This window comes from Oryzias melastigma, linkage group LG5 (genome assembly GCF_002922805.2).
Source record: "Oryzias melastigma strain HK-1 linkage group LG5, ASM292280v2, whole genome shotgun sequence".
Classification (NCBI taxonomy): domain Eukaryota; kingdom Metazoa; phylum Chordata; class Actinopteri; order Beloniformes; family Adrianichthyidae; genus Oryzias; species Oryzias melastigma.
Window position 1 is genome coordinate 31,948,382 of NC_050516.1, and position 21,615 is coordinate 31,969,996.

A 21,615-nucleotide genomic window follows, 5' to 3' on the forward strand; every position below is an offset into this window, starting at 1 on the left:
GTTTTAATACCAAGTTCAAATTCTTCGCCTACATTTAGCCCCTCAAACAGATAGTTATGGAAAAAGAGGTTATGTCCGATTTCCTTCACTACTATTTTCTAGTTCTGACCGAATACAATTCTAAAATCTGGTGACCTAGAAATTTCTCTAAATTCTTTGTGAAAAACTAGTCCACATCAATGCTCATTACATTGGCAAATATAGAACTTAAAGCATTGCGTTTGAATAGTTTTGGTGGAAAAAAAAATATGTAAATGTATTTTTTTTAATAAACCAACATTTTCACCATTAGAACACAGTAGATTCATAAGTAGACATCATATTGATTAGATTTTCTTAGATCTTCGTCAAATCTATGACATCATATGAAAAAATAAAAAAGTAGTGAGCATGGTGTCGGAATTGCTTTTAAACTCCAGGGTACTATATAGTCCTGCACTATGCAATAATCCCCCGCCTTAGTCACAGGGTTAGGGACTAGAGGCATCCGCGAATTCGCCGAATCCGCGAATATGGACAACACTCCAGCATCTACGTTAACGCGGAGTTGCCAGAGTTTGGAAAATACACAACACCACCGGTTTTATATCTTTCAAAAGTGAAGCTAAAACCACAAGTCATTACTTACCATTTTGTAAACTTCATGGAACACCCACCCGGCGGAGGAATCCGCCCTACAGCTCCTCCTTAAAAACCAAGTTAGGACACCGCTACACTTTCAAATGCCGCTACAAATGGAGGGATTAGGGAAGAGGTCAGGTGTGGCCTTTGTTTGCCAATATAATTATCTACTATTTATTTTTTAAGAATTGGTGGATGTTGCGCCTAAAATGTGAAGAAAAAAATGAAAATGAGCCAAAAATATCATGTCAGCTTGCTGCCAAGTAAAATGTCAGATCTCCAGACTAAGTATGTTCTTCAAAATGTCACGAAGGGAAAAAAAATTACTAATAAAACAAACAAAAGAACTCCTGCGGAGAGTAATGACAGTCTCCCACTGGTCTAAAGAAATCAGATATCTGAGCAGGACACCAGATTAACTCTGTTTGAAAACTCGGAACCAGAAAACACGTGTTGATGCTTTTGAAAACTGTTTAAAGGCTTTGGTATTTAAAGCTAGTTTTTCAAAATACCAGGGATGTTTTATGTATTTGTATTTAAATATCAAATAAGCATTTTTACATGTATTTTAGTTACAATTGTTAAGGTGTCCTTTGTTGCAAATATCGATAAAAGCACCAAAAGCTTTATACATTTATGTATCCATCTATGATCTAAATTTTAGATTTTATACAAATATATATGTATATATATATAGTTACAGATAGATAGACAGACAGACATACCGATAGATAGGGATATATATATATATATATATATATATATCCATATATACACATATAGAAATATAGTATATATATAAACATATTTACATATATATAGATATATATGTGTATATATCTATATATACACACACACACATATATATATATGTCGTAAATAAAATTTAAGTCCCTTACTTTTTACAGCAGCCTTTCAAAATAAACTTCACCCTACGTCATTTCAGATCCTCCTAACTTTAAATAAAACTGCAAGAAAACCAAGTCAAACATGGTAATTTTTTTTTGTTATGACATTGCTTTTGTGCAGCATATGTGCTTAACTAACTAATTTAATATTTATTTAGATTTTTAGCATTTTTCTTTAAAGCCGAGAGGTACAATGGAGGGATAAAAGAGCCGCTCCGGAGCCTCAGGTTGTATGTATTAGAAGTATTCAGCGTGACAAATATTTTTGAGTTACCATCTTTCAGACAGACCTGACCTTCTTTTCAAAACAGGAATTAATAGAATGACCAATTAAAACTTTTACGTTGTCTTTTATAACCATCAAACAGCAGCATTACAACAATAAATAAATAAAAAGTGTTAAATGACAGACATAAGAAGCCTTATATTTATTTTTTTCAGACTCCTTATTATTAAAAAGTAAAATTGACTAGTGTTCCTGATCTGTTGGCTGGACTGACTTACACTAACCCACCACAGAAACACAATTATTAGGAGGCATGTTGTGATTTAGTGAGACCCTCATTTCTCAGACATTCTCTGTGGAGCTGTCATGCCAACAGCACCATCTAGTGTTCACATTTGAGATGTCCTCACAGGTTTGGATTCTTTAAATTGTATTTATATTTTATCAATCTGCAACCTTCATCACTTAAAGAGCATTCAGGTCGATTCCTCACCAACTTAAATCCAGTAGAAGCTACAAAGTCTTCACTCTTTAGAAAAATATGATTCTGATTTATATTTATGTTTTCTCCTGACATGATACATGTTTTATTGTGGTATAAATAAAACATAAACATGAAGAGAAACGGTTTTTCTTTTCAAAAATATGAAATAAATTATAACTTTTGATTTCCTTTCAAAATAAAACACCAAAGGATCATGTCAATGCAGCAAATGCAGTATGAAGTGTAAAGTCAAATGCTTATTTTACTGTTTGTGGTGCATTTCAGCCACAAATTCATAAATATAACCAACAAAACTAAATCAGATTTAATGAAGTGACCCCTACCATCTATTATTTTTGTTAAAAAATAGAAAAACTGCTTTATGATCCAGTGGATTATAACTTAACCTACCTTTAATTCTGGTTATTGACAATAAATGTATTTCCTGTGATAAATGAAGTCCAAATGTGTCAGTATGACGTTAATAAACTTCAAAATATTGATGGATTGATAGAGAATTATAGCCACCGTTGTTAGGATCCTCGTTGAACCATTCATACCGTCCTTCAACGGTTTGAAAATTAGTTTAAGTTAATTTACTTCTTTGAACTTTACTACTTCTTTACAGTTACTTTTTAAAACATTTTATTTTAACCAAAGAGCCACAATGGAGGGGTTAAAAAAAACAAATGTGGCTCCGGAGCCGCAGGTTGCAGACCCCCGATCTAAAGCAAATATTGAGAATAATTTTTAAAGAAGTGTGTTAAATTATATTGACTCACAGAAACTGTCTGGAGTCAGGGATTCAAACCTCAACTTCTTAGGAAAAGACACTCATGATCTCATGATGGAAATTCTTCACAGAGTCCAGGAGCAGCATTCGGAAAAAAGTATTTCTGTTAATTCCATCGAAAGATGGGTCAGAGAGCGGTTCTGATCCACTTGGGTGAATTCAGACTGAAAATTTGTTCTGGAAAGAAACTCTGACTTTAAGAAAACCAAAAGTGTCCAGCCTGAACACACCCTTAAAATAAAATCCCTTTTTGGTGTTTTTAACATCTTCCTTATGGCATTTTTCCTGTGATGGAGGAAATATATGAAACAAAACTTTGGGGAAAAAAGGCTGATCCTTTATGAGTTTAAACTCACATTATCTTATGGTTTCCAGAGCTGCACTGGGATGATCCGGTCTGGCACAAAGGGTCTTTTATTTTGAAAGGAAATCATACGAACTTCAATCAAACGCAAAAAAATAATTTAACATGTTGAGAAAATGCTAGTTTCTCTTTATATTTCTATTTTATTCATGCCACAAAAGAAGCATAATTCCTATTTATTATTAAAAAATACAAAGTAATGAATTCACAGCTGTATCAAAATAAGATTTTGCACCTCCTACTTGGTTTTGATCAGTAGAATAAAAGCCTAAACGTCTCTTTTACTGTGAAAGGTCACACAGAGTTACTTCCTCACAAACAGTCCCGCCCACAACCTGAAGACGAACTTCTAATGAGAAAACATGTCATAAAAACCACACAGGTTTTATGATTTTGGTTAAAAACAACATAATCATAATTAAAAGAACCAATGGGAACGGTTTTACAATAGATCAAAATGTAGTTGGAGTGAGACTTTAAATACAAAAAAAGAAACTGGGCTGAGCAGAAAATGATATTTACAACCCCATTTGAGAGTTTCAGTATTTAGATTTTTTTATCATATAAAATTATGTGTTCACCCACTTGTGTCCACTGTTGTAAAGTCTCTATTTAAAAGGATTTTCTTAAGTGTAGTGAAATGCACTGAGAAGTTATTAGAGATGAACAAACTCTCCGGTTACTCACAGACTAGAAACAAAAGTTTACCACAACTGTGTGTGAGTGTGAACTTCCTGTATGGCTGGAAACTTAAACACTCCAGTCTAACCAGCAGCTGTAGAGCAGACGATTTCTATTGACTGAAAACACAGCTGACAAATCAGCTGAGAGGTGAAGGAAAGCATTGAAATCTGCATATATGTCATTCATAGTGACTTTACATCACATTTGGGTTTAGATCACCAATAAAACAGAGTTTGTTTTTGTTGGGATCCTTGTAGAAAAACAACATTTTCTTGTTTCAGCTGCATGTAAGAAGGTTTTGTTTGCACTAATTTATTCAGCTAAGTTTAAAAATGGAAAAAGCCAAAATGCCAAAACGCCCTGCAGTCACAGATGAAAGAAGAAAAATCAACAGAGCGACGTGGCAAATGAGCAGCTGACTCTTTCATCATCCAGACTTAGTTCCTTAAAGGGGCCGTTTGTACATTAACCCCTGAAGATACACAAACTACCCCACGGCTCACACACTGTCAATCAGTCAGAAGAAATGATGCAAATCCTGCTGCTTTGTAGGAATTAAAATATTTTTCTGTTAGTTGTTTATCAAGGGGTGGAATAAATGAGCTAATTGAGATTTTTATTGAAGTGTTTTTGTTTGTTTTAAATTTGGCATTTATATTTATTTATTTATACCTAAAGCTTTAATAAAGTGAAACATGTCAGCCAGGACATAAAAAACTTTCATTAGAAAGTTTTATTTAAGAAGCATTTTTAGACACCAACATTTTTTTGTTTTGACTTTTAGTTAATCAAACATATAAAGAACATTTCTCATTAATTCATGCTTAATTCCTTGACTTTTACCTGAATTATTAAACTAACAGAAAACCAATTTTAAGCCAAAACAATCATAGAAATGTCTTAAAATAGACTTTTCTACCTTACATTTTTAAGTCAAACTGAGACAGAAAGAAAGTTACATAAACAACAATTCTGTTTACTTTCTACTGTTTACTAATTTTTTGTCAGTCAATATTATTGAAACAAAATTACTGTTTTGAATTTAACGTCGGGATATATTTTTTTGGTCTTTTTTGTTATGAAAAGAGTATATTTCTTTTTTTTTAGGACTGGATTGATAAAATCAATTAATCGATTAAAGATTAACAGATTGATTCATAAAAACATTTATCAATTTAGCAGATAAAGCTGAAATCCGCTAGCTTAATGCTAACGTTTAATACAGGGTTGTCAAACTGAATCGCAAGAGGGAAAATCCAAAACATAACTAACAGGGTAAACATTTATTAAACACTCTGAAACTAATATTTTAGAACTTTAAAAACTTTTTAATATAAGCTGAATTTGGTTAGTGCTGATAGCTGAAAACGCTGAAAATAGCCAGCTAAAACATTAAATGCCAAATTAGCCATAAAAAATTATATTACAAAAAAAAAACTTAGATTAGACAAAATAGCTAGCATGTAGCTGAAATATTAGCTAAACTTCAAAATAGCCAAAAAAAAACTTAGTAAATGCTAAAATAGTCCAAAAATCTAGCAGAATGCCAATTTCTAAAACCTTAATCCTGTAACTTTTTAACATAATTATGAATAATAAAAAGGCAGGAATATTATTCCAGAATAAATCCATTAAAAAAAAATACATTTCAAAATTTTACTTTCTACAAATATATATTTTGTTAAAATTATACAAGTTAAAAATAAGCGCAAGATAACGTGTTAATAACAATAAACAAAATTGATCTGGAGGCCCAAATATACATACACAGAGGGCCGGATCCGGCCCCCGGGCCTTGACTTTATTTTTTGGAATTGTTGATAATGCTCGGCATATATTGCTGACTAATTAAACATCTTTATAAACTCACAGGCATGAATTTTCCAAACACTTTTAAATAATTTATTAAAGCAACCATTTGGGGTCTAAAAAATAGTTTTTTCCTCATACTTTCTTCTTCTTCATGAATAAGGTGTACGGCTATAGCGTGATCACCACCTAGTGGCCAAATGGAAACGGCCTCCAGGAGAAGCAGAACAATGTTTACAAATAACATTTTTGTTGGAGCTTCTCCTTTAGAGTTTGATATTAACAATCTCATTATTTTACTTACTACAGTGTGTGAACTGTGTCAAATTAATATAAATATATTTAAAGCACATAGTAGATTATTAATATATTTCTAAACAAATGTGTATAAATGTGTAAACTCAAAATTAAATTGAAGAATTTAAAAAAATTGGAATTAAATTGTTTCTGTAAAATATAATCAATAGTCAGTCCCATTTTTTCTGTTTTAAATAAATCTAATCAGAAAATCTTCTAATATGAATTACATATTAGTAGTCTAGTAATGAGGTCAAAAAGTCACATCTGACATGAAATAAAAGGAGTTTTAAATATCTGTCAAACCAAAAATAGTTTCTAAACAACAACAAGAAAACAAAGCTTGGAAGCTTTTCCTTGTAATTGCACACATTTCTAGTGACATAACTGACACGGTGGTGACATGAGTTTTACCTTAAACTTGAATAATCTAATCAGCTTTGGTCCAACAGATCATTAACCTTATCAGGTTGTTGTGGTTCACGAGCTCAGGTGTAAACAGTGGGGAAGCCTCAGCTCAGGTGGGCTCTCTCTCACCTGCTGGGGGTCATCGTAGAAGATCCCGATGGACTTGAGCTTCGGGCCGATGCTGCAGCTCTCCGTGAAGCCCGCCCCGCAGTCCTTGTAGGAGCCCTGCTTGAACTTATAGGCGATGGTGACATTGGCGACAGGAGGAGGGCCGGTCTTCACCTCCACGTCCGCCAGGAGCCCCGAGTACAGCAGCAACCCGCCGACGGTTCCGAGCAGACACAGCAGGAGGACGCCGATGAGCAGCAGCAGGATGAGATCCGACATGGTCTGCGAGGGCAGCTGCGGCGAAGGCGGACGCTGTCAACACTCCTCCGCCGGACTAACTCTACTCCAGGCAACACGGGGGCGTCAGTATTCCTCGAGATTTTAATATTCTCCTTTGTTTCCTTTTTTCTTTAGTCTACAGCCACAAATGTGTCAATCGAAAGTCTCAGCAGGCGCTTTAGTGGAAGAATAAAGCTCGTTTGTTTACGGTATTTTCCCAAACAGCGGAACAAGCTTCCTGAATATACCACTCTCCTCCAGCAGGAGGGGAGGAGATTTTTACATAAATACTCTACATTTTAACTTTACGGCATCGAATTATCACAGTTTTCTTTTAGTAATGACAAAATTAAATTTAATTATTTTTCAACTTTCAAAAATATCTGATTAAGTTAAGAGTTTGAGCACAAATATTGACAGCACCCCCGTTTTACTTGAATGTGGTTCAGCCCAGATTCAAGCGGAAAAATATCACTTTTCTTTAATTTTCTGTCACTGATTTTCGTTTAAAATCTTTTCTTTGGGATTTTTTCTGATCGATAAAGTTTTTGAACAATATCTGTTTGATCACACATTATTTTCAAAGACAACAGAACTGAAGAATTTATTCAACTGTGTTAGCAAACTATTTTTATTTTAGATTCATAGTAAAAACGAATCATTTCATATATAACTTAGATTCATAGTAAAAACGAATCATTTCATATATAACTTTTTAACAACAATTTTAATAATATTTTTTTCTGATGAATATGTTTTTGGCAGTGATGGACCCTGATGTTTCTTTAATTTATTGCTTAAATATATATATACCGGTATACCTTTTTAGAATGGCTTTTAATACTCACTAGTTTGTGGAATCTTATTTACTTTTACCAGCTTTATATCATTTTTAATTTAATTTTATTATGTTGTTTTCAAAATTTTTTTCTCAATTTTCTCCATTGAAAATGATTTTTTTATCGTAAAGCGCTTTTACACTGATGACAATGCAAATTGCTATTGAAATAAAGTTGCATTGATTGATTCGACTTTAGTATTTATGAGCACATTTCCACTAAAGGCAAAAGGATAATTAAATCAATACATTTCCTCGGTTTACAGTTTATAATCAAAACCAATTTAATCCAGTTGCATTTTTTTTCTTTAGCTCCAAGTAGGTTAATTCTAATCCTGGAACCCCTCCAGCTCATTAGGACTCCTGTAAAGGGAAAAATGTGACTGGAACTTGTTGCTGCTTTGATTTATGACCCATTAGGGCTGATGCTGAACACTTAGAGCATCAGATAAACACTGATTCTTATCCTAAAGGTGCTGACACAAACACTTTTCTTTCTAAAGTAACATTTCTCAAAGCTCTGAAGAAAACAGAGAGCAGAAAACTCACAAAATTAGCTAAATAGCTTCAAAACCAAACAGGAAAATTAGTTCTCCATCTAAAACTGGACAACAAAAACTTGCAATTTACAAAACTTTGATCCATATGATATTTGGCACAAAAGCCTTTTTTTTGTTTGATATTTGTTACTGTTGGGATGTACATGTTAATACTGTATTTTTATTTATTTGTTGTGGTACTCTGCGAATCATGCAATCCATCAGTTACCTGGTCCCTGATAAAACTTCGCATTCAAGGCATGATATGTTTTTCTTTTGAATGAAATTAAATCATTTTAGGCATCTTTATGGGATTTAAAGATAAAAAATGACTACTTTTTACTTTTTAAACTAATACCTTTCAAGGCTTTTAAAACAGAAATCTCATGGAAAAAACATATATTGTTGTAAACGAAAAATTCTCTCTAAATCAAGAGTTGCATTATGCTAGCTAATTTGGGCAACTTGGCATCTACTGAGGTTTATGCTAATTTGTAGTTTAGCTAATATTTTAGCAACACGCTAACGTTTTTGGCTAATTTGTTTTCTACTGAGGTTTTTATAGGCTAATTTAGAGTTCAGCTTCTATTTTAGCAATAGGCTAACTTTTTTTGGCTAATTTAGTTTATTAAAAACTTTTTGGCTATTTCAGAGTTCAACTAGTACTTAGGCAACGTCCATAGCTTTTTTGGCATCTACTAAAGTCTTTTTTAGACTAACCAGCTTTTATTTTAGCAACAGGCTAACATTTTTGGCTAATTTAATTAAGTTTACTGATGAATTTTTGGCTATTTTGGAGTTTAGCTAACTAGCTAAACTCCAAAAAAACTAGCTTGTTGCCTAAACAAGCTAGTTTTTTTTTTTTTTTTTTTGGCTTATTTGGTATCTACTAAAGTTTTGGGCTAATGTGGAGTTTAGCTTCTATTTTAGCAACAGGTTAACTTTTTTGACTAATTTAGTTTACTGAGGAATTTTGGGCTATTTTAGAGTTCAGCCAGTACTTAAGCAACACGCTATTTTTTTTTTTTTTTTTTTTGGCTAATTTGGCATCCACTAAAGTTTTTGGGCAAATTTGAGTTTTGCTTCTATTTTAGCAATAAACCAAATTTTTTTCCTAATTTAGTTTACTGATAAATGTTTGGCTATTTTAGAGTTCAGCTAGTATTGAAGCATTGAGCTTGCTTTTTTTTTTTTGGCTTATTTGGAGTTTAGGTTCTATTTTAGCAACAGGCTAACTTTTTTTTTACTAATTTAGTTTACTGAGGAATTTGGGGCTATTTTTGGAGTTTTGTTAGTATTTAAGCAACAAGCTAGCTTTTTTTTTTTTTTTGGCTAATTTGCCAACTACTTAAGTTTTTTGGGCTAATTTGGAGTTTAACTCATATTTAACCCGTTTAACACCGGCGCTTCAGTGTTTATGTTCTTTTATTTACTATAACTTTTTAACCGTAAACACGGTCAATGTAATTCCAGCAGATTCTAAAGGAGAAAAGCGGCTCGTCTAACCGCTTTTCTCCTTCAGAATTTGCTGGAATTACGTTGACCGTGTTAACGTTTGAAAAGTTATAGCGTGTTAAACATTTTGTGTTGAAGCATCACCGGCCTCACGTGTTAAAGGGTTAGGAAACACAATAAACATTTTTGCAAAATCAGCATGTATTAGGGATTTTAAAGCAATTTTCAGAAATTTAGGTTAACTTCAGCGCTCTTTCATTTATCTTTAACGAAATTTACAGTCTTTTAGCAAGTTTAGCATTTTGCAAATATCTTTTGCATTTTCAGTAAATCCCTTTAGCAATTAAAGTAAACTACTTCATAATTATCACCAAAAAGCCTCAGCATCTTCAGTGACTACTTTTAACAAAAAGCTTTCACACCAGCATTACTGCAGGTAATGCAACTGTTCTAGTTAGTTACTTAATTTAATTAATTCATCATATTTTATTTTTTGTGTTTTATTAATTCAGTGACAGGATCAGTGAATCTCAATGGGATTTTTATTATTAAATTAATAATAAAAAGTGAGTGCATCATAATTTGAGAAACATTCATGTTAACAAAGATAACATCAGTTTCTGCAAGAACACAGAAACACTTACATTTAATAAAAACTTTTTTATTGTGTTGACAGAAATAACATTTTACAGAGCTGAATGTGAAGGTGCAATACTCCAAAACTGAGATCTTTAATTACAAGCTTTTAAGAATTTCAAGAACTCGTAGTAAACCTAAAGTTCTTACTGAAATAAAAACAGGTGATAAACAAATGTGTTACAGTTTCCCCCTCCTGCATGCCTGGCACTAAAAGTAATACAATTACATAGAAAATATAAACATGCAACTTTAAATTAGATTTTCTTTAACTCAATACAGGGTTGAAAACAATAGAGCCCCTCGGTTGATGTCATTCTGTGGATTATTCGGAGTCATCTGTACTTTCGTCTTCAACTCCTCTGCTAGTCTTCTTTGGAGCTTCAGAGTCGCTCTTTTCAGCCTGCAGAATTAGAAAAAACTTTAAAGAAAAATGTACCAAGTTCTGCTTAGCAACACAGTCACTGCAACCCAGTACAATCTGAGACATTCCCAGCATCATCGTGTTCAGTATTTAACCTCAAACATGAGAATTCAACTTCAGGATCCGTGTGAACACGAGAATGTCAATATTTACTGTTAAAACTGAAACGTTGGATCAATTAACAAAAGCTCTTTAGTTTGTTACATTTAAAATTATTAGTTTTTATCAACAAAAGCTTTAGCTCGACAACAAAAGCTGAAGCATGGATACAAAAGCTGAAGCACGACAAGAAAAGCTGAAGCACGACAAGAAAAGCTGAAGCATGATGACAAAAGCTGAAGCATGATGACAAAAGTTGAAGCTCGACAACAAAAGCTGAAGCATGATGACAAAAGCTTTAGCTCAACAACAAAAGCTGAAGCATGATGACAAAAGTTGAAGCTCGACGACAAAAGCTGAAGCATGATGACACAAGCTTTAGCTCAACAACAAAAGCTGAAGCATGATGACAAAAGTTGAAGCTCGACGACAAAAGCTAAAGCATGATGACAAAAGCTTTAGTTCGACAACAAAAGCTGAAGCATGATGACAAAAGCTGAAGCACAACAACAAAAGCTAAAGCGTGATGACAAAAGCAGAAGCACAACAACAAAAGCTGAAGCATGATGGCAAAGTTGAAGCACGACAACAAAAGTTGAAGCATGATGACAAAAGCTGAAGCTCGGCAACAAAAGCTGAAGCATGATGACAAAAGCTGAAGCTTGACAACAAAAGCTGAAGCATGATAACAAAAGCTGAAGCTCGACAACAGAAGCTGAGCATGATGACAAAAGTTGAAGCTCGACAACAAAAGCTGAAGCATGACAACAAAGCGGAAAGAGGATGATGACACGACACCTCATTGTGCTTCGGCTTTTGTCGTTGTGTCTTTTGCATGTTTGTGAGCCGTGTCGTCACCGTACTGACGCCTCGTCTCTGTTGTTGTGTTATTGTCTAAAAATGGCGGATACCTCGTCCTCTGACAGTTGCTGTGGAAGAGGCAGACCCTGGCCCTCCTCTTCCTCTTCATCCTCATCACTCTCTTGTGATCGCTGTGAAAGAATCTCTTCTCCCTGCAAGACACAGTTCACACTTCTTTAAAGTCCCACTTTGATCATCTTTTGATCGATTGTAAAATCGTTCCCAGTCGTCTTTCCTCCATGATTATGCCGTTTTTAGCCAAAATTAAAAATCTGCGCTGTTTTCTAGGACATCATTTCTACAGAGCAGAAGGAGCTCATAAGAAATTCACCTTGAAATTGTGGGTAGGACTTTCAGCAGGGAGTAAGCTTGCACTCCTTTCCCATCATCCCTTTGTTTACACACTTTCCTGCTAGCTTACAGCCCCAAACTAACATTATTGGTGCAACAAAAATAGTGAGCAATATTAGAGTAAATCCAGTCGTACAGTTTAGATCCAGATTTCAGTTTAGACGAGAAAAACGAAGACGTTCATTGATCTATTCGTGGATGCATCAGAATGGAGCGGAGCAGGAAGCTTCTAGCCCGCTGATTATAGCTTGTACGTAAAAACTAAAATCTTTTTCAAACTAAATCTTTTCTGCTTTTGATGCGCAACAATTTGATAAAGAAAGACTCAGAAACAAAGTTTTAATTTTGATTTTCTTTCTATACGTCCTCCATCATCAGAAAAATGCAACAAAAACATTTTAAAAACACAATTTTTCATCAGCATTTAATAAACCGTTTTCAGAGGATCTCTGACCTTCAGATTGCGGTTCTTCAGATTCCCCATCCAAAAGGCTTCCTGGCAGTTGTTGAGCGCCAGCATGACCTTCACTCTGTAGAGGAACAGCTCCAGACTCTTCTTCAAGGCTGGGACATGGTTTGTCAAGCTGGTATCCTGACGAATCTGGCAGGAAACGCACGACAGCACAGATTCTTTTGAAGATAATGAGCTGTTTCCACGCGTCTACTAATGCTTCCCCTTTTCAGATCAAAACACACGAGAAATAATACAATAAAAAGACCTTAGAGTGGCCACACATGTGGTGGAGCTGACGAGTGCTGAGCTGGAAGGTCTTCAGCAAACTCTGAACGTCCTCCTTCAAAATAAAACGTACCCAGAGGGTTCCATTACTTTTTATACAAGCAGAGGAAAAATGATTCATTAGCTAAATTAATAAGGGAAATGAAGTTTTTTTTTCTCTACCTTGTGCCTTTTAAAACTGTAGTCCAGCAGTGGCATTCCCAACTTCAGGAAAGACTCCAGGAAGAGTCGTCCGTACTAGAAATGGACAGTTAGTCTCAATCAGAAAATGAATCGAAGGCGAGTTACTCATCTGAGTGTGTTCAGTTTAGAGTCCGCTCACCTTTAAGCAGACGTTGAGCACTGGCCTGGAGTCAAACACCTGCATGAGAGAACACCCAACGGATCAGTGATTCTACTGAAGTGAAATCCATCTTTGAGCATTTATGATTAAAGACATTCACTGAACTTTGAATCCAAAAATCGGGTTAAGCAAACAGTTAAAGTGGAAAGACAAACCTACCTTTACCAGGTTTACCAGGATGTGAAAATCTCTGACTGCCAGGCTCCATGTCAGCAGCTTCTCGCTCTGAGCCTGAAGGACGGACACACATCGTGGAAATGTCCGAATGTTTCCACAGTTGAGTAAACACTTTAGTTTGTGGCTGACCTCAGAGTCGTCGCTCGATTTTCCCGCAGGAATTTTCCTGACGGCTTTCTCCAGCTCTGCCAGCATCACTTTGTAGAATACGAGGAACGTCTGCCTGCAGAGAACGATGAAGCAGCAGAAAAAAGAGCATCAGAGCTGGAATCCATCAACATCTCACATGCAGCACATCTGTGAGAGGAGACTGAGCAGCAGACTGTTACAGAGGAGCAGGACTGCAGGTCCTTCATTCAAGCCACTGTTAAACAAGCTGTTGTGGTCGAATAAACACTAATAACAATAAAACATTCAATGCACTATATTTTCTAGCTATGCATGAATAGTGTAAATAGGAGATTTTCAGAATTGTATTTTTTGGTCTTTTTCCTTCAACTTGAATTTTGTGCACATTTCAATGTTCCCTCTCTGTGCACGTTGATAACTCCCCAGGGTTTTTTTTACATTAAAGAATCAACAACCATCTCATCTTCAGAGGCCAATTCTGAGTTAAACTAATATTTTAGCAAAGTGCTAGCATTTTTGGCTAATTTAGCATCTATTGAAGGTTTCTGGGCTAATTCTGAGTTAAGCTAACATTTTAGCAATGTGCAAGTTTGTTTTTTTTTTTTTTTTTTGATAATTTGGTATCTAATGGGTTTTTTGGGGGGCACTTCTCAGTTGAGCTAGTATTTTTGCATTATGGTAAATTTTTTAGGTTAATTGGCATCTACTGAGGTTCTAACTCCTAATTGTGAGTTAACGTAACATTTTAGAAATGTGCTAGCTTTTTTTGGCTAATTTGGCATTTTTTGAGGATTTTTTAGCTAATTAGTAGTTAATCTAAGGTAATATTCTAGCAACGTGCTAGCTGTTTGGCTAATTTAGCATTTCCTCAGATTTTAACAGCTAATTCTGAGTTAAGCTAGTATTTTAGCATTGTGCTAGCTTTTATGGCTAATTTGGCATCTACTGAGGTTTAACACCAAATTCTGAGTTAAGCTAACATTTTAGAAATGCGCTAGCTTTATTTTTGGCTAATTTGGCATATTTTGAGGACTTTTTAGATAATATTGAGTTGATCTAAGCTAATATTTTAGCAATGTGCTAGCTTTTTGGGTAATTTAGAATCGACTGAGATTTTAACAGCTCATTCTGAGTTAAGCTAGTATTTTAGCATTGAGCTAGCTTTTTTTGGCTAATTTGGCATCTACTGAGGATTTTTTAGCTAATTTAGAATTAAGCTAATATCTTAGCAACATGCAAGCTTTTTGTCTAATTTAGCATCTACTGAGATATTAAAAGCTAATTATGAGTTAAGATAGTATTTTACTAATGTGCTAGCTTTTTTTTCTTTAGGCTGTTTGGGCCAATTGTCTTTTAAGCTAGCATTTCAGCAGTGAGCTAGAGTTTTAGCTAATTTGGCATCTGATGTTTTTTGATTCCATTTTGAGTTGAGATATATTTTTTTTTTAGCAATGTGTTTGTTTGTTTTTTTACATTTGCCATCTGCTGAGGTTTTTTGGGATAATTCTGCTTTAAGATTGTATTTTAGCAACATGCTAGCTCTTTTCTCCTAATTTGGCATCTACTGAGTTTTTTTGGGGGGCTAATTCTAGGTTAAGCATTTTAACAAGATCTAGGTTTTAAATTAATTCTATGTTCTCTAGTTCTGCTGCTATAAAGGCAGTAACTGAAAGAGCTAAAATGTCTCGAGGTTGAAAGTTGGAAACTGAGCACCAACCTGTTGAGAGTTGGCCAGGATGCAGAGCTCTCGTCCTTCGACACATTGAGAAGCTCAGTGATTCCTTCTCCAGCTATTTCTTCCACCACCTTCAGGATATCATCCACCTGCTCCAGATAAATGCTGCACGAGACAACAGGTTGTGTTGTTTCATGTACAAGACAGACAGATGGTACATGGAAAAAAAACACATGCTGTTCATCTAAATGTTCCGATTCAGAAGCGTTTGATGAAACTCTGAAGAAGAAGTTCATGTTTGGCAGTAAACAGACAGAAATAAACGTACTTGACTTCTTTCATCAGTTTGGTATTTAGATGAAAGAAAGCAAAAATTTAGGAAACATTGGTGGAGGGAATAAAAAAAAAAGTCTGTAAGATCTCCTTTTAAATATCTTTAAAATATATTGTGGTGTTCCTCAGGGTTCTGTACTTGGCCCTATTTTATTTATCTAATATATAATGCCTATTAACTAGTTCAGCCACATTTAGAATCATTTCTATGCAGACGATATCCAGCTTTACTGTTCTTTCTGGAAAATGATTACAAAAAAAACCGATAAAATCTATTGGATTGTTTAATTAGCTTCAAAACAAAGCTGTGTAACAATCATTTACACTTCAACACCTAGAAGACGGATGATTTTTGCCCCATAAACTGAGGTTTCTGAAACTCAACCTCGGGGTGTTGTCTGGAAGGCCACTCAAAACAGATGATAAAATAATGTTTTGTCATCTGAAGAGGTTTTATCTCAATCAGACATAGAAACAATTCATTCATCTCATTTAGGTAAACTCTGCTTAGCAAACATTCCCTAAAACGTCTTCAGCTCATCCAAAAGAGAAAAGCTTTTAACAGGAACCAGCGAACAGACTCATCACTCCGAAGTTGTTGAATTACATTGGTTGCCTATTCAATTCCAAATTGATTTTATTTAGATTTTGTATTAGGTGTCACTCAAACACCGACTCACGTTAGGAGGGCGTGCAGAGCCTCATTGAATTTGTTCCCTCGCTCCCTCTCTCCACTGGCTGTTACCCAGACCTGGCTCAGGAAGTGGCGTACGAGGGAAGCTGTTCAGACAAAAACAAGAGGAAAAGAAAGACAGAATTCACTTTTCTATCCTGGTGCTTCACAGGAGACTAGATAAAACAGAAAGAAACATATCAGTTTGACCGGTCTGATCTCTGTGAGCAGCAGCGTTTCCTCCCTTTTCCGACACGGTGGACAGAAGCTGGGAGAGACACAGAGCCGTGTTGAGGCTCGGCATTGTGCTGCGGAAGTTCAGCAGGTACTCAAAACTCTGCCTGAAGACAAAAACAACAACACAGTATCGGCTCTGTCGTCACAAAACAAAGACCGAAGTTCAGCTTCTTCATTTGATCCGTCAAATATAAACTATCTTTGAATTTTGTTCTCATTGCAGTTCTTGGACATCACTGCTTACTTCACAAACTGCTCCAGCGTCAGATCAGCATCTCCTTCTTTCAGACGTTCGGCCAAAACGCCGAGAGCTTTCTTCAGTAAGTTCCTGTGTCCGGGCTGACTGAACCCCGACCTGAAGATGTCAACACACAAACACAAATTCAAGGATTTATATTGTCAAAGCAGCAGACAAATGAATGTCACTGGGACGAGAAGAAACAGCTACAATATGACGCAATTTACAATACTTTAAATATAAGTAAATACATTGTTTTAGGGTTAAAATAAATACCATGTATGTAAAAAAACTCAAATTTGAATTAAACTGAATTAAACAAGTCTATCAATTATTTTGTCAGCGATTCCACAATTAAAAGTCTTAATTGGATCATCTTTTGATCTATTTTAAATTGTTCCCAGTAGCCTTTTAATTATGATCAAACGTCCTAAATAAGTTGTTTTCTAGGACATAGTTTCTGCAGAGCGGCAGGAGTTCATTAGAAAATCACTTCTAAACTATGGGCGGGACTATTGGCCGGGGGTAAGCCTGCCCTCATTTCCTGTGATCCCTTTGTTTACACCGCGTGTCAAAGTCGAGGCGCCGGATGTATTTAATTGAAATTACCGGAGGTAATTCTATCCGGCCCTCCAGATCATTTTATATTTTATTAATGACCCAATGTTAACTTCCGCTTATTTCTAACTTGAATCATTTTGACAAAATATATTTTAATGGAGAGTAAAATATTAAACATTTTTTACGGTTTAAATTGATTTATTCTCGAATAATATTCCTCTCTCTTAAGTATTCATAATTATGTTAAAAACTTACGGTTTTACAGTTTTAAAAATTGGCATTCTGCTAGATTTTTGGACTATTTTGGCATTTACTAAGATTTTTTTAGGCTTTTTGGAGTTTAGCTAATATTACAGCTACATGCTAGCTGTTTTGGCTAACCTGTTTTTTTTATAGTTTTTTTAAGCTAATTTGGCATTTAGTTCATACTTTAGCTGGCTATTAGCTTAAGCATTTTCAGCTATCAACTTCAATGTTTTCAGTTATCAATTTCAGCATCTTCAGCTATCAGCACTAGCATTTTTAGCTCCCAAATTCAGCATACAGCATTCACACTAGCATTATCACAGGTAATGCTAAATATCTAGTTCATAATTATGTTAAAAAGTTACATTTTTAAAGTTTTGCAAACGTAGTTTTAGAGTGCTCAATAAATGTTTATCCTGTTCGTCCTGTGACCTAAAGTGTGTTTTGAATTTTGTGACTCTCCCGGTTTACACTACTGTATCTCCTCCAAAGCATTTACAGCACAACACAATTGGAGTGATCCAGCTGTACAGTTTAAAACCAGATTCCAGCTCAGACGAGAAAAACAAAAACGTTCATGAATCTAGAATATTTGTCTACAAGTGGATGCATCAGAATGGAGCAAGGAGCTTGTGCCCTGCTGGTTGTAGCTTGTACTTCACACCTACAATCTTTTTCAAGTAGCTTTTTTTCTGATTCACAACAATTCTATTAAAAAATACTCAGAAATGGAACTTTAAGTTTACTTTTGTTTTTATAGGTCCTCCAAAACAACACTAAAACCTGCTAAAACACCACTTTCATCAGGTCTTTAACAGATTTCCTCAGGCATCAGTCTCACCAGCTGAAGATGGTGTTCAGGACCTGCAGGAGCAGCTGGTAGCTTGCTGACATCATCCGATACTCCTGCATGTCAGTAGCAGGTCCGTCAACACAGCCGTTGTTCTCTGACAGCAGAGCCTGTAAACACGCAGCAGTTATCGTCAGAGAAAAGAGTTCGGGGTTTCCATCCTCCAGTGGCTTCGTACCTGGAAATGGTTGTGGCAGTTCTCCAGGTGAGTGCAGAGGGCGGGCAGCAGCTGGACGCAATAGGAGGCGATATCTTTGGAGCTCCGCTGTTGCAGGTGGGAGAAGCCGACGCTTCTGTCGGCCCTCGGCTGGACAAGAACACACTGGATGAGATTTTGAAATGACTGGAAGAACATATTTGACTGTTATAACAAGGGATGCCACAATTGTCTGTTTTAAGGGTAACAAAACAGGTCACTCTCAGCTCACATTTGAAAACATTTAAAAAGGGGCGGCGCCAGAGGTGGCAGGCTGAGCGGGGGAGGTGTGGTCTGGATGTGTGATTGACAGTGAGGTTAGCTTAAGGTAGCTAAAGGCTCTTTTTATTATTGTCTTGCTGAAAAAAAAAAAAATCCAGGGGGGGTTCACCGATAAATCAAAAGCTCTGCTGCACTCGGCGTCAGCATCGGAGAGTGAGCTCCGCCCTTTCCTGTGAGTTCTAACTTTCTCTGCGTCGTAAGCTTCAACTCTCGCTGTCGAGCGTTCAAAGATGGGCGGGGCTTTTATACTGCAGCTGCAGAGCATGATGACGTGAAACTTCTGGGACTTAAAATTCAACTGTAATACCTCATTGCAACCTGTAGGGGGCAGCACACTGGCGGTTTTTTACTTTCCAGAATTGAAGAAGTTTATTTTAAATTGTCAAAAATTTGGCAATGACTAACAGACAGCATTTATAGAGGTCGACAGTAAAAAAAAATGATTTAGTGTTTGGTTACTCTTTAAAACTGAACCACCATTCAAACAAATCGTGGAGAAAATGTGTGTATCCCTAAGTACATCTATAATAAAAATGTTAAATCTAATTTAAAAAGTATTTTGTACTGTTTTATTCTATTACATAAAGCTAAGTATAAGACAACTAAAAAGTTTTTCTTCATTTTTACTTCCTTATTAACAAATAATAAGGATGTTTTTTTAATAGTTATATATAAAAATTTATAGTTTATTTTAATGGAATTTTTTTTGGGTTTTATTTTTTTTTGTTTTTAAACAAGGTGGGACAACATTTTACATGGATTCAAACAATTCCTTTACATAGACGAGACTTTTAGTTTTTTGTAACAGTTTAAATATTAAACTGAAGCAAAACTGTGACATAAAAAATGGAGGTTTGAACCAAATTGTGGGGAAAGTGAATCAATGGATCCTTATTTAAAAGAATGTAACGATTCTTCGTGAATCAGTAAAAAATGATTCAAATTTGTCAACATGTTCAAATTAGAGAATCGTTTCGTCTCGGCCTGTGTCTGAATTTAGAAATGCAGAGCAGATGACATTTCTTCATGCAGGCTCACTGTGAGCGCGCAGCGGCTGGGGTGGTTGGGTTGAGCGGTCTGTCACACGTGGAGCACAACATGATCCGAGTATGAAAAGATTTGTGATCATTTCAGTATTATATATAATTGTCTAATTGTATTGATTTTATTTCTTTTCGTAGGAAAACAGTTTGATTTAAGAACCAAAATGAAAACATAGTTGCCTTTAAAGACCTTAAATTAATTGTGATGAGAAAGAAAAATCCAAACTTGTGACATTAAAACTGTGAATTGAATGAAATCGTGGCTTGACTGAATCGTTTCATCCCTATTAAAAAAGTAAAGTTCATCAGATCTCAGCTGTAGATCTTCCAGTACAGCGTTTGTACCTTCAGGAACGGAGCCCTCTTGGTGGGGGCGGCTGTTAGGCTGAACTCCAGTTTGTGAAGCAGATCCTCCAGCAAGAAGACCAGCTCAGCGGGGCCCAGCAGAACCTCTTCCCGCACCTCAGGAGCACACATCATGTTGTTCAGATGGACACACTACCCTACAGCACAACTTCAATTCTACCTTAGTGTGAAGCTCTGAGTCCAGCAGGGAGCGAGACAGCAGCCCGGACTGCAGAACACTCAGAACCTCCAGGTCCAGCTCCCTGAAAAACGGCCTGAAGACCGACAGACTGACCCCCGGAGAGACGTCTTTTTCCTTCTCCTTCTCCGGCTGCTCCTTCAGCACAAACAAAAACCAAACTTTCAGCTTCTGGTTTGCACTGACTGGAGGTGTGGGGGTCTACCTGCTGAGTTTCATCTGCTTCAGTCGCCTCCGCGGGCTGAGAACTGCCTTCAGAGGAACTTCTCGCTGCAGCTTTCCTCTTTTTTCCCCCGCCGTCTAAAACAGAAATGAATTTTATATTTTATCATAAGGCTCTACATTAGGGTTGCCACAAATTATTACTTTAAAAGTTGAGTTATCACCGATTATTTTTCAGATTTGTCGACTAATCGGGTCATTCAAAAAGTGAATGTAAAACACACATCTTAACCATCATTAGCTTTAAACTAACTAAAAATAAATAAAATAAAAATTATAGTTTATTAAACTTTTATTTAACCGTGTAGCCTTCTGATCTCAATGTTTCAGATATAACTAGAAAAGTTACATTACCTGCAATAATGTTAGTGTGAATACTTTTTGCTGAAAGTAGTCACAGAATATGCAGAAGATTTTTAATGAAAATGGAGACTCAATTTACTTTAATGCTGAAGAGATTTACTGGAAATACAAAAGCTATTTACAAAACATTACATTTCCTAAAAGACTGGAAATTTCCTTAAAGAAACTATGAAAGAGTGCAGAAGTTGACCTAAATTTCTGAAACATTTGTAGTAAAATTGCTTAAAAATCTCTAATACATGCCAATTTTGCTAAAATATTTAGTGTGTTGCTTAAATATGAGCTGAACTCCAAAATAGCCTAAAATTCCTCAGGAAACTAAATTAGTCAAAAACGTTAGAATGTAGCTAAAATATTAGGGAAACTCTAAATTTGCAGATAAAGACCTCAGTAGCTGCCAAATAAGCCAAAAAAGCTAGCTTTCTGCTAGCTAAACTCCAAAATAGCCTAAAACTTCTCAGTGAACTAAATTAGTCAAAAATGTTAGCACGTTTCTAAAATATTAGCTAAACTCTAATTTAGCCTATAAAGACCTTAGTAAATAACAAATTAGCCAAATAAAAACGATAGCATGTTGCTA

At 35.5% G+C, this 21,615-nt stretch overlaps 2 protein-coding genes across 2 annotated transcripts in view; both read right to left on the bottom strand.

Moving 5' to 3' along the window:
• The window catches only part of tex264a (testis expressed 264, ER-phagy receptor a), a 107,326-nt gene extending 100,105 nt beyond the window's left edge, over nucleotides 1–7,221 (bottom strand). The window contains exon 1 of the mRNA XM_024270513.1: nucleotides 6,724–7,221. Within this exon, the coding sequence (XP_024126281.1) occupies nucleotides 6,724–6,981 (258 nt within the window). The 5' untranslated portion in view covers nucleotides 6,982–7,221. The remainder of the gene's footprint in view (nucleotides 1–6,723) is intronic.
• A 3,232-nt stretch (nucleotides 7,222–10,453) lies between these two features.
• fancd2 (FA complementation group D2) overlaps nucleotides 10,454–21,615 on the bottom strand; it is a 25,529-nt gene continuing 14,367 nt past the window's right edge. Inside the window, exons 28-44 of the mRNA XM_024270127.2 lie at nucleotides 20,656–20,750; nucleotides 20,433–20,588; nucleotides 20,252–20,368; nucleotides 18,564–18,692; nucleotides 18,377–18,495; nucleotides 16,735–16,845; nucleotides 16,464–16,594; nucleotides 16,261–16,360; nucleotides 15,290–15,412; nucleotides 13,573–13,666; nucleotides 13,426–13,497; nucleotides 13,246–13,284; nucleotides 13,086–13,160; nucleotides 12,904–12,978; nucleotides 12,639–12,785; nucleotides 11,884–11,985; nucleotides 10,454–10,852 (exon numbers count right to left, since the gene is read on the bottom strand). Of these exons, the coding sequence (XP_024125895.2) occupies nucleotides 10,775–10,852; nucleotides 11,884–11,985; nucleotides 12,639–12,785; nucleotides 12,904–12,978; nucleotides 13,086–13,160; nucleotides 13,246–13,284; nucleotides 13,426–13,497; nucleotides 13,573–13,666; nucleotides 15,290–15,412; nucleotides 16,261–16,360; nucleotides 16,464–16,594; nucleotides 16,735–16,845; nucleotides 18,377–18,495; nucleotides 18,564–18,692; nucleotides 20,252–20,368; nucleotides 20,433–20,588; nucleotides 20,656–20,750 (1,763 nt within the window). The 3' untranslated portion in view covers nucleotides 10,454–10,774. The remainder of the gene's footprint in view (nucleotides 10,853–11,883; nucleotides 11,986–12,638; nucleotides 12,786–12,903; nucleotides 12,979–13,085; nucleotides 13,161–13,245; nucleotides 13,285–13,425; nucleotides 13,498–13,572; nucleotides 13,667–15,289; nucleotides 15,413–16,260; nucleotides 16,361–16,463; nucleotides 16,595–16,734; nucleotides 16,846–18,376; nucleotides 18,496–18,563; nucleotides 18,693–20,251; nucleotides 20,369–20,432; nucleotides 20,589–20,655; nucleotides 20,751–21,615) is intronic.